Source organism: Salmo salar, chromosome 04, assembly GCF_965601325.2.
Source record: "Salmo salar chromosome 04, fSalSal1, whole genome shotgun sequence".
Classification (NCBI taxonomy): Eukaryota; Metazoa; Chordata; class Actinopteri; order Salmoniformes; family Salmonidae; genus Salmo; species Salmo salar.
The window spans coordinates 93,174,107-93,186,584 of NC_138294.1; the positions used below are offsets into that span (position 1 = coordinate 93,174,107).

General features: G+C 46.1%; 1 protein-coding gene across 3 annotated transcripts in view; it reads right to left on the reverse strand.

Annotated features, from left to right (window-relative positions):
• Positions 1-12,478, reverse strand: part of LOC106583669 (transcription factor SPT20 homolog) — a 36,364-nt gene that overhangs the window by 7,540 nt on the left and 16,346 nt on the right. For all 3 annotated transcript variants that reach the window (XM_082974827.1, XM_082974826.1, XM_082974825.1), the window contains 9 exons: positions 12,073-12,144; positions 11,334-11,503; positions 11,217-11,249; positions 10,681-10,795; positions 9,785-9,893; positions 9,391-9,597; positions 4,630-4,912; positions 1,139-1,230; positions 406-461 (listed from right to left, as the gene is read on the reverse strand). In XM_082974827.1, coding sequence (XP_082830953.1) covers positions 406-461; positions 1,139-1,230; positions 4,630-4,912; positions 9,391-9,597; positions 9,785-9,893; positions 10,681-10,795; positions 11,217-11,249; positions 11,334-11,503; positions 12,073-12,144 — 1,137 coding nt within the window. The remainder of the gene's footprint in view (positions 1-405; positions 462-1,138; positions 1,231-4,629; positions 4,913-9,390; positions 9,598-9,784; positions 9,894-10,680; positions 10,796-11,216; positions 11,250-11,333; positions 11,504-12,072; positions 12,145-12,478) is intronic.

Sequence of the window (12,478 nt, forward strand, 5' to 3'; positions counted from 1 at the left end):
GAGGAGGGGGAAGAGAGAGAGAGGAGGAGGAGAGAGAAATAAGCAGGAGAGGGGACAGAGAGAGACACCGAGACAGATGAGGGGGGAGAGAGGGGGGAGAAAGAGAGAGAGAGGAGGGGGGAGAGAGGAGAGAGGGAGGGGACAGAGAGAGAGGAGGAGAGTGGGAGAGAGAGAGAGAAGGAAGAGGAGGGGAGAGGAAGAGGAGAGAGAGGAGAGAGAAGGAAGCACGAGAGGGGACAGAGAGAGATAAGGTTGGAGAGAGAGGAGGGGAGGGAGGGTGAGAGAGGGGGGCGAAACAGAGAGAAAGATGTAAAAAGGGAGGATGGATATTAAAATCAGGGACTCAGTCCAGTGTAAACACATTCTTCAGACCAGAGGATGAAGAGGAGGGACTCGGGGACTTACCTGGAGAAGGTTGAGTGGTCTGAGGCCTGGACTGCTGTTCAAACCAAATGGACTTCCTGTAACACACAGCAGTTCATTTATCTCTTCCTGTCGGCTTGGGACTGTGGTGAGGGTGTGTGACTGCGTGGTAGGCTGTCTGTGTTACCTGGTGTGGTAGGCAGTCTGTGTTACCTGGCTGTGGGTAGGCAGTCTGTGTTACCTGGCGGTGTGGTAGGCAGTCTGTGTTACCTGGTGTGGTAGGCAGTCTGTGTTACCTGGCTGTGTGGTAGGCAGTCTGTGTTACCTGGTGTGGTAGGCAGTCTGTGTTACCTGGCTGTGTGGTAGGCAGTCTGTGTTACCTGGCTGTGTGGTAGGCAGTCTGTGTTACCTGGCTGTGTGGTCAGGCCAGCGTCTGTGTTACCTGCGGCCTGCTGGTGAGGCAGTCTGTGTTACCTGGCTGTGTGGTAGGCAGCTGTGTTACCTGGTGTGGTAGGCAGTCTGTGTTACCTGGCTGTGTTACCTGGCTGTGTGGTAGGCAGTCTGTGTTACCTGGCTGTGTGGTAGGCAGTCTGTGTTACCTGGTGTGGTAGGCAGTCTGTGTTACCTGGCTGTGTGGTAGGCAGTCTGTGTTACCTGGTGTGGTAGGCAGTCTGTGTTACCTGGCTGTGTGGTAGGCAGTGTGTTACCTGGTGTGGTAGGCAGTCTGTGTTACCTGGCTGTGTTACCTGGCTGTGTGGTAGGCAGTCTGTGTTACCTGACTGTGTCGTAGGCATCAGTCCTCCCAGACCACTGAGGTTGAGACCAGAACCCAACATCTGACTGGAAGTCATCAGAGTCTGGGGACTGCTGCACGGACACACAGAGAGAGACAGAGACTCAGTGAGCGTAGCCTTGCTATTGAGAAAGGCCGCCGTAGGCAGACCTGGCTCTCAAGAGAAGACAGGCTATGTGCAACACTGCCCACAAAATGAGGTGGAAACTGAGCTGCACTTCCTAACCTCCTGCCAAATGTATGACCATATTAGAGACACACATTTCCCTCAGATTACACAGATCCATAAAGAATTTGAAAACAAATCTAATTTTGATAAACTCCCATATCTACTGGGTGAAATACCACAGTGTTCCATCACAGCAGCAAGATTTTTGACCTGTTGCCACAAGAAAAGGTCAACCAGTGAAGAACAAACACCATTGTAAATACAACCCATATTTATGCTTATTTATTTTACCTTTTGTACTTTAACTATTTGCACATTGTTACAACACTGTATATAAACATAATATGACATTTGAAATGTCTTTATTCTTTTGGAACTTCTGTGAGTGTAATATTTACTGTTTAATTTGTATTGCTTATTATCTATTTCACTTGCTTTGGCAATGTTAAGATATGTTTCCCATGTTAATAAAGCCCCTTGAATTGAGAAAGAGAGAAAGAGAGAGAGACACATTGTTATATTGCATCACCCTGCAGACCTAGCAGGGAGAGAGAGAGAGAGACACATTGAGTAGACTGAAATAGATTGAGCTATAATGACAGACAAGGCTTAGAGACAAGACAGAAAGACAGACTGAGGTATAACTCAGACAAGACAGAAAGACAGAGTGAGGTATAACTCAGACAAGACAGAAAGACAGAGTGAGGTATAACTCAGACAAGACAGAAAGACAGAGTGAGGTATAACTCAGACAAGACTGAAAGACAGAGTGAGGTATAACTCAGACAAGACAGAAAGACAAGACAGAGTGAGGTATAACTCAGACAAGACTGAAAGACAGAGTGAGGTATAACTCAGACAAGACAGAAAGACAAGACAGAGTGAGGTATAACTCAGACAAGACAGAAAGACAGAGTGAGGTATACCTCAGACAAGACAGAAAGACAGACTGAGGTATAACTCAGACAAGACAGAAAGACAAGACAGAGTGAGGTATAACTCAGACAAGACAGAAAGACAGAGTGAGGTATAACTCAGACAAGACAGAAAGACAAGACAGAGTGAGGTATAACTCAGACAAGACAGAAAGACAGAGTGAGGTATAACTCAGACAAGACAGAAAGACAAGACAGAGTGAGGTATAACTCAGACAAGACAGAAAGACAGAGTGAGGTATAACTCAGACAAGACAGAAAGACAGAGTGAGGTATAACTCAGACAAGACAGAAAGACAGAGTGAGGTATAACTCAGACAAGACAGAAAGACAGAGTGAGGTATAACTCAGACAAGACAGAAAGACAAGACAGAGTGAGGTATAACTCAGACAAGACAGAAAGACAAGACAGAGTGAGGTATAACTCAGACAAGACAGAAAGACAGAGTGAGGTATAACTCAGACAAGACAGAAAGACAAGACAGAGTGAGGTATAACTCAGACAAGACAGAAAGACAAGACAGAGTGAGGTATAACTCAGACAAGACAGAAAGACAAGACAGAGTGAGGTATAACTCAGACAAGACAGAAAGACAAGACAGAGTGAGGTATAACTCAGACAAGACAGAAAGACAGAGTGAGGTATAACTCAGACAAGACAGAAAGACAAGACAGAGTGAGGTATAACTCAGACAAGACAGAAAGACAGAGTGAGGTATAACTCAGACAAGACAGAAAGACAAGACAGAGTGAGGTATAACTCAGACAAGACAGAAAGACAGAGTGAGGTATAACTCAGACAAGACAGAAAGACAAGACAGAGTGAGGTATAACTCAGACAAGACTGAAAGACAGACTGAGGTATAACTCAGACAAGACAGAAAGACAGACTGAGGTATAACTCAGACAAGACATATTTAGTCTCGCGTCTCGCAGTCAGAAGCTGTACTAGACAGATCCTAGTGCCTACAGAGAAACGGAATCCTTACCGGTCGGTGATGTGTTCAGATATCCAAACTTTAAATATTGTTTAATCATCAGTTATATTCGAGACATGAGGGGTGCCAAAGCCCGGTTTCTACACCAGAAGTTAATGGGTCATTTGTAGGAGGAAGGTATATGATGGAGGCAATTAAGCTTGGAATGTATTGAGTTAAGGAAAGACGATCACTCGTTGGCAGGCCTTGACGGAGAGATGAGGATGAGTGAGGAATGGGGGGGGGTCGAGGTCAGGTCACGATAAGGAACAGTTTAAACGCCCGTATCACTTCACTTCCTGCCTAGTAATAAAGAGGTAATGTTTACAGAGAAGGAGGATACTCCATCCAAATTGGGGTTTATATATATATATATATATATACACATATATACACATACATTTCATGCATTTTTTTTTATTTAGAAAAAAAAAAATATATATATATATTTTTTTTTGTACTGGCCCCCCGTGGGAATCGAACCCACAACCCTGGCGTTGCACACACCATGCTGGCGTTGCAAACACCATGCTCTACCAACTGAGCTACAGGGTAGGGGGTCACGGAGAAGAGGGTGTCAGGGGGAAGAGGAGGGGAGAGAAGAGGGGTAGAAAAGAGGGGGGTTAGGGCAAAGAGGGGGTTCATGGTAATTACACAAACAGGTATGTATTTGTCTTATGCAGCTGTATTGGCCCAATGGGTGAATAAACTTGATTTAACCTTTACTAATCGTCCGTGAGTTTTACACCAGACAAATCGAGTAGGTAGATTCAGAGCAGTGGTTTTTAAAACCCTCTCCTCAGGCATCCCCAGACATTACCCCATTTTATTGTAGCCCTGAACTAGCTCACCGGATTGACCTAATCAAGGGTTTCATGACAATTAGCATCAGGTTTTGGCTATAGCTCTGTAATAGAATCAAATCAACCCGACTATTAAAAAGGTCCCCGGAGGTTTTAAAACAACTAGGATTTGATTTGGATATATTTTCGTCCTCATTTGGACTAATCTTCCAAGTGTCCTTAAATATTAAAATACAATTTATAATACGAACACATTTTTCACATAAATATATAACACACTGTTACAAACAGACATGATACACTAATATATTGACCAGATAAATACTCTAACAGTCTAAAAATATATATTGATTCTTCATCTACCATTGTCCAGCACAACTTTCCTATGTATTATATTTTAAATGGTTTTAAAGTATTGTTTACATTTTATATATTGAAAAGTTTCTAGTTTCCTCAGTTCAATTATTCCATTTCTTTATTGCTCTAAATTGAAATGTTTTAGTTTTTTTATGCCTATTTCTCTTTTCTGTCTGGATAACACATAGACGGTGGACAATCTATTCCTAGGTTAGAGTTTGTAGATCCTTACCAGACAGATCCCACCACGTTAAGGAAGTTGAGTCCAGCAGGGTTAGCCATGACCTGAGAGGAGCTGGTCCGTGTTGTGATGGAGGTTCCCATGGTGGCTAGAGGGATATTCATTACGGGTAGAGCCTGGGACAGGGACAGCTGCTGGGGGTAGGGGGTCAGGAGGGCCTGGGGGTCCGGAGGGGTGGGGGTGACGGAGGGAGGGAGGGAAAGGAGGGAGTCGGGGGGGTGAGGAGTGGAACAAGGGGTGTTGGTTGGGGTGGGCGGCCTCGGGGTCCCCGATCCTGAGAGAGGAGAGAGAGAAGAGGGGGTCAGGAGGAATAGAGGGGTAGAGAAGAGGGGGGAGAGAAGAGGGGGTCAGGGGGAAGAGGGGGGAGAGAAGAGGGGGTCAGGGGGAAGGGAAGAGGGGGTCTCGAAGAAGAGGGGGTCAGGGGGAGGAGGGGGGAGAGAAGAGGGGGTCAGGGAGAAGATGGGGAGAGAAGAGGGGGTCACGGAAAAGAGGGGGTCAGGGGGAAGAGAGGGGAGAGAAGAGGGGGTCACGGAAAAGAGGGGGTCAGGGGGAAGAGAGGGGAGAGAAGAGGGGGTCAAAGAGAAGAGGGGTAGAAAAGAGGGGGCGAGAAGAGGGGGGTCACGGAGAAGAGGGGGTCAGGGGGAAGAGGGGCGGAGAAAAGAGGGGTAGAAAAGAGGGGTTCAGGGCAAAGAGGGGGTTCATGGTAATTACACAGGTATATACTGTTACAACTTGGTTACATAGTAAAGCATTTGTAACATGTTACCAAAACCATGTATTACATAAAGTTATTAGACAACATGAATCCACATTTACTGGACTGGTTGAACAGTACAGAATATAACCTCTCCCAGGGATCTAGTTTCACACCAGTATGTTGTAGGGGGATCTAGTTTCACACCAGTATGTTGTAGGGGGATCTAGTCTCAGACCAGTGTGTTGTAGGGGATCTAGTTTCAGACCAGTATGTTGTAGGGGATCTAGTTTCAGACCAGTACGTTGTAGGCGATCTAGTTTCAGTCCAGTATGTTGTAGTGGGATCTAGTTTCAGACCAGTATGTTGTAGGGGATCTAGTTTCAGTCCAGTATGTAGGGGATCTAGTTTCAGACCAGTATGTTGTAGGGGATCTAGTTTCAGTCCAGTATGTAGGGGATCCAGTTTCAGACCAGTATGTTGTAGGGGATCTAGTTTCAGTCCAGTACGTTGTAGGGGATCTAGTTTCAGACCAGTATGTTGTAGGGGATCTAGTCTCAGACCAGTATGTTGTAGTGGATCTAGTTTCAGACCAGTATGTTGTAGTGGATCTAGTTTCAGACCAGTATGTTGTAGGGGATCTAGTTTCAGACCAGTACGTTGTAGGCGATCTAGTTTCAGTCCAGTATGTTGTAGTGGGATCTAGTTTCAGACCAGTATGTTGTAGGGGATCTAGTTTCAGTCCAGTATGTAGGGGATCTAGTTTCAGACCAGTATGTTGTAGGGGATCTAGTTTCAGTCCAGTACGTTGTAGGGGATCTAGTTTCAGACCAGTATGTTGTAGGGGATCTAGTTTCAGACCAGTATGTTGTAGGGGATCTAGTTTCAGTCCAGTATGTTGTAGGGGATCTAGTTTCAGAGCGGTATGTTGTAGGGGGATCTAGTTTCAGTCCAGTATGTTGGGGATTGTCATGACGTTGTCCTGTTGGTGAGGTTTGTGACCCACATAAATACCTTTCCTCCTTTTCTCTCTCTACTCTACAGAACGGACTCTTAGAAAGCCCTTTGTTAACATAGAGAGAGTCTGGTAACATCAAAAGGTTGGGGAATGGAACCATATTTCGGTAATCCAACCAGTTGAAAGTATCCGTTGGTACTTAATGAATATGATGTCAGATCAGTTGGCGTCTGAGACATGATGACTGATGACAGGACGACATAAACTGTATCTTGGAAAATCTACACATTCTAGTTATCAGATTCACATGGAATTGTTGTGCAATTTAAATGTTTAAATATGAAACTATTTGTGAAAAGATGAAATGTCATTTTACCTTCTAAATGAGAGAATTGTTTTCATAAATTAACTATGGTCACTCAGTGGCCCCGCCCATGTGAACAGGCATTGGTTGTGAACTATGAAATACGCCCTTCTCTCAAACCACTATAAAAGCCCATTGACGAAAGTCAACCTTGTGTTCCCGGTGACGTGAGGACTGACGTCCATACGTTTAGAAGGGCGAATTTCAACGTGGAAGATGACGATCGACATGCCGGAAGGATGAATTTCGACTACACCAGCCAGAATATAGCATGAGCTTATACTATGGCAACTTGGTATGAACTTTGAACTCTTATTCACTAAAGAAGTGATACATCCTAGACGTCGAGTTATCAGCAGCAGCTGTAAACGTCGGCTAGGAAAGGACGGACAAAGTATCCGTTCTACCACACGACGACGGTACTACAACGTATCCGTTCTACCACAAGACATATTCTTCAAAGGACAAGGGAGATCTCTGCTGGGCAACCCAGCCTTCCATCTACGACCAATCTACCGAAGCGCAGCTCAGAGTAAATATTTCTTGCCTTTTCCTTTTCCAAATGGGCGGTTATTTAGAATGCGTAAGACTCTGTATTTACGATGGCGTAGCTTCATGAGGTCCGATAGAGACCCAATCCTTTTGTTCCTCAGTCTTCCCGCGCTTTCATTCAAAACCCAACCCCTCTTCCTGTGTGTAACCAGCCGTCATATCGGTTCCGTCCACTAGGGACTTTTTCTTTTATGACATAATTAGTAATCAATGTATCCTCTGTATATGTAATTCTGTGTGATTTATTTAGGTATTTAGTAAATAAATAAATAAACCAAATTTTGTATTGCTGATTCAACTTGTAAGCCAGGGTCCGTGAAGATAACCAAGAATTTTACGACGTTCAGATGAGACTACATAAGGTGACGATTAAATATTGACTGCTATTGATGTAAAAGATTACCAGGTCTTTAAGAGTTTATTCGGAAGACAACATTCTTCCGTGGTGCCCCGACTTTCTAATTAATTACATTTACATGATTAGTTTAAATCAGGAGATTGAAAATGTCTCAAGATACCCACCAGCGAGTCTGCGCATGCATTGAGAATGTGCCCTGGTGTTCCGTTTGGATACGTTCTTATCGTCACTGTGGGGACGACATCGTCCATGTACTTACTGATGAAGCCCGTGACTGATGTGGTAAGCTCCTCAATGCTATCGGATTGAATCGCGGAACATATCCCAGTCTGTACTAGCAAAACAGTCTTGTAGCCCTCGCGTATTCTTCGTCCGACCACTTCCGTATTGAACGCATCACTGGTACTTCCTGTTTGAGCTTTTATTTCGAAGCAGGACAGTGGGAGTCATGGTCAGAATTGCCAGAGGAAGGACGAGGGAGGGCCTTGTGTGCGTTTCTGTGGGTAGAATAAAAGTGGTCTAGCGCCCCTAGTGGTGCAGGAGATGTATTGGTAGAAGTGAGGTAGGACGGTTTTAAGTCTCCCCGCATTAAAAAGTCCCCGCTCACCAGAAACGCTGCCTCTGGGTGAGCGATTTCCTTTTTTTTTATGGCCCCATACAGGTGATTAAGTGCCAGAGTGGTGTTGGCCTGTGGAGGAATGTAGACAAGCCGTGATAATTACGGATGAGAACTCTCTTGGTAGATTAAAAAAAGGTCTGCAGCTTACCATGAGGTATTCTATATCATGTGAGCAAAAGCTGAAGATTTCCTTCACACTAGAAGCAGCACATCAGTTGTTATTTATGATAAAACACCTCCTTTTGTGTTCCTCGAAGCCGGCCGTCCTGCTGCCACGGAAATGGAGAATCTACAGAGTACTACGTGCATGGCGTCATCATCCAGACACGTCTTAGTAAGACATATAATACTGAAGCTGTTCCAAAGTCTCTCTGATAAGAGACTCTCGAATGAAGCTCATCCATTTTATTCTCGAGTGACTGGACATTTGAAAACAGAATGGAAGGGAGGACCCGTTCGGGTTTTTCTCTTCGCCTCAATTTCACCAGGACTCCACCTCCTCTCCCGCGTTTACGGCTACAGTATTTTGATAGCACATGGAACAAAGGAATAGGGTCGGGTATAAACAGTGGAATAGCTGAGCTGGAGATTAAGTCCTATTTGAAGTCTAAATGGAGGTTCAGTAACTGTTTATCTGATGTCCAGAAGTGATTGGTGGTCATATGTTATACTAGTATGAACGTTATGTACAGACAAAGTTAAGATAAACACTAAAGTCACTCAATAGAAAAGTCGGGTTGGAACTCGTAAGCCTTCTCTGATTGGGTTGGAACTCGTAAGCCTTCTCTGATTGGGTTGGAACTTGTAAGCCTTCTCTGATTGGGTTGGAACTCGTAAGCCTTCTCTGATTGGGTTGGAACTCGTAAGCCTTCTCTGATTGGGTTGGAACTCGTAAGCCTTCTCTGATTGGGTTGGAACTCGTAAGCCTTCTCTGATTGGGTTGGAACTCGTAAGCCTTCTCTGATTGGGTTGGAACTCGTAAGCCTTCTCTGATTGGAACTCGTAAGCCTTCTCTGATTGGGTTGGAACTTGTAAGCCTTCTCTGATTGGAACTCGTAAGCCTACTCTGATTGGGTTGGAACTCGTAAGCCTTCTCTGATTGGGTTGGAACTCGTAAGCCTTCTCTGATTGGTGCCATCTTCCACACATGGCTGACCGTTTGATAAACTGACTGACTGACTGTTTGACAGACTGGTCAGGTACTCACTCTGTGTCGACTCCATGGGAGACAGGGCTGCTGGGGACAACAACCCCACCTGTCCTAACTGCCTCCCCAGCTGTAACCCCTGTCCCAGCTCCACTGAGTGCTTCCTACTCAGAGACTGGGGCTTGACTGAGCAGGGGCCTGTTCCTGGTCGGGGCGTAAGACACTTAAGGAGACCACTGGTAGCCTGCGCTGAACTATACAGGTTACCTTGAGAGAGGAGAGGAGGAAGAGAGGGAGCAGGGAGAGAGAGAGAGAGAGAGAGAGAGAGAGAGAGAGAGCGAGAGAGAGAGATGGGAGAAAGTAGGAGCACCAATCAGATGTCAAGTAGAGAAGAACGACTTTCTGGAATGAGATGCAGACGCAAACCTCCAGGCTGGTTAGAGAAGGGGCTAACCTGAGGAGCTGCTGCCCGACCCGGAGGGTAGTTTGATGGGGGGAGGCCGGTGTTTCACCCCCTTCCCCAACACAGCTGACGGCTGAACCAAGGCTGATAGACCGTCCGCCTGGGGACACACAACGGGCATTAGGTGAATCCACAACAACAACAACAAGCTCTATATCTCTCTCTCTGCTTGGCTGAGAGTTGGTTCTATAGCGTGTTTTGGTGTGTACCTCTCTCTCTGCTTGGCTGAGAGTTGGTTCTATAGCGTGTTTTGGTGTGTACCTCTCTCTCTGCTTGGCTGAGAGTTGGTTCTATAGCGTGTTTTGGTGTGTATCTCTCTCTCTGCTTGGCTGAGAGTTGGTTCTATAGCGTGTTTTGGTGTGTACCTCTGTCTCTCTGCTTGGCTGAGAGTTGGTTCTATAGCGTGTTTTGGTGTGTACCTCTCTCTCTGCTTGGCTGAGAGTTGGTTCTATAGCGTGTTTTGGTGTGTACCTCTCTCTCTGCTTGGCTGAGAGTTGGTTCTATAGCGTGTTTTGGTGTGTACCTCTCTCTCTGCTTGGCTGAGAGTTGGTTCTATAGCGTGTTTTGGTGTGTACCTCTCTCTCTGCTTGGCTGAGAGTTGGTTCTATAGCGTGTTTTGGTGTGTACCTCTCTCTCTGCTTGGCTGAGAGTTGGTTCTATAGCGTGTTTTGGTGTGTACCTCTCTCTCTGCTTGGCTGAGAGTTGGTTCTATAGCGTGTTTTGGTGTGTACCTCTCTCTCTGCTTGGCTGAGAGTTGGTTCTATAGCGTGTTTTGGTGTGTACCTCTCTCTCTGCTTGGCTGAGAGTTGGTTCTATAGCGTGTTTTGGTGTGTATCTCTCTCTCTGCTTGGCTGAGAGTTGGTTCTATAGCGTGTTTTGGTGTGTACCTCTGTCTCTCGGTCGGCGGAGAGTTGGTTCTGTCCCATGATGCCTGAGTTATGAGACATTTTCACCTGGCACTTCACATCCTGCTCATACACACCTTTATACTGGGACAGAAACCTGTAACGCGCACGCACGCACACACACATACGCACACACACACACACCACAGTCAACGCCCTACTACACAGTCAACGCCCTACTACACAGTCAACGCCCTACTACACAGTCAACGCCCTACCACACAGTCAATGCCCTACTACACAGTCAACGCCCTACCACACAGTCAACGCCCTACCACACAGTCAATGCCCTACTACACAGTCAACGCCCTACTACACAGTCAACGCCCTACCACACAGTCAATGTCAACGCCCTACCACACAGTCAACGCCCTACTACACAGTCAACACCCCACTACACAGTCAACGCCCTACCACACAGTCAACGCCCTACTACACAGTCAACACCCTACTACACAGTCAACACCCTACACCAGAGAACAAATGTTTTCAGAAAGGACAAATAGACAGTCACTTACCGATCAGCATCTCTCTTTGAGCCTATTAGGAACCTGGTGGGGGAAAAAAAGACACTGTCAAAGCCAGTGAAAATATTATGTTCCTCTGCAGGTTTGTTCCCTCGCCAGTCTCCTTACGGTGGATGTATGAGGAGAAGGTCGTTCCTGTCCTCCTCTGCTTTGGGTTCTTTGGCGCAGTAGATCTTTCCGTAGACCAGAGGGTCCCCCACCGACTGGAAGATGGACACCTTGGTCCTCTGGCCCTGGCCCCCAACCTCACACTCAAACGTATAGTCATCTATCACTTCCTGTCCGGGGGGGGGGGGGGGAATAAAGAGTGTGACACCAGGAAGTGAGTAGTCTTACCTCTGCAGGCCAGACAGTGGGTCAGTAAGAGGGGAAGATAAAGAGTGTGACACCAGGAAGTGAGTAGTCTTACCTCTGCAGGCCAGACAGTGGGTCAGTAAGAGGGGAAGATAAAGAGTGTGACACCAGGAAGTGAGTAGTCTTACCTCTGCAGACCAGACAGTGGGTCAGTAAGAGGGGAAGATAAAGAGTGTGACACCAGGAAGTGAGTAGTCTTACCTCTGCAGACCAGACAGTGGGTCAGTAAGAGGGGAAGATAAAGAGTGTGACACCAGGAAGTGAGTAGTCTTACCTCTGCAGGCCAGACAGTGGGTCAGTAAGAGGGGAAGATAAAGAGTGTGACACCAGGAAGTGAGTAGTCTTACCTCTGCAGACCAGACAGTGGGTCAGTAAGAGGGGAAGATAAAGAGTGTGACACCAGGAAGTGAGTAGTCTTACCTCTGCAGGTCAGACAGTGGGTCAGTAAGAGGGGAAGATAAAGAGTGTGACACCAGGAAGTGAGTAGTCTTACCTCTGCAGGCCAGACAGTGGGCTGAGACTCCTGCAACTTCACTGACTTCTCTACCACTGCATATTTCTCTACCTGGGAACACAGAGACAGTATGAACACTAGTCAAGGGCTCATTTCCAATTCAAGTCAGTCAATTCAGGAAGTAAACTGAAATTCTAATAATAAAAAAACAGCATCTATTTTCAATGAGCTCAATAAGCTGAAAAAGGAAGAAAAAAAAACGATTTTATTTCAAAAAGGTATTTTTCATTTAAAACACTTCCTGAAATGACTAGCTTCCCTGTGGCTCAGTTGGTAGAGCATGGTGTTTGCAACGCCAGCGTTGTGGGTTCGATTCCCACGGGGGACCAGTACAAAAAAAATGTATGCATTCACTACTGTAAGTCGCTCTGGATAAGAGCGTCTG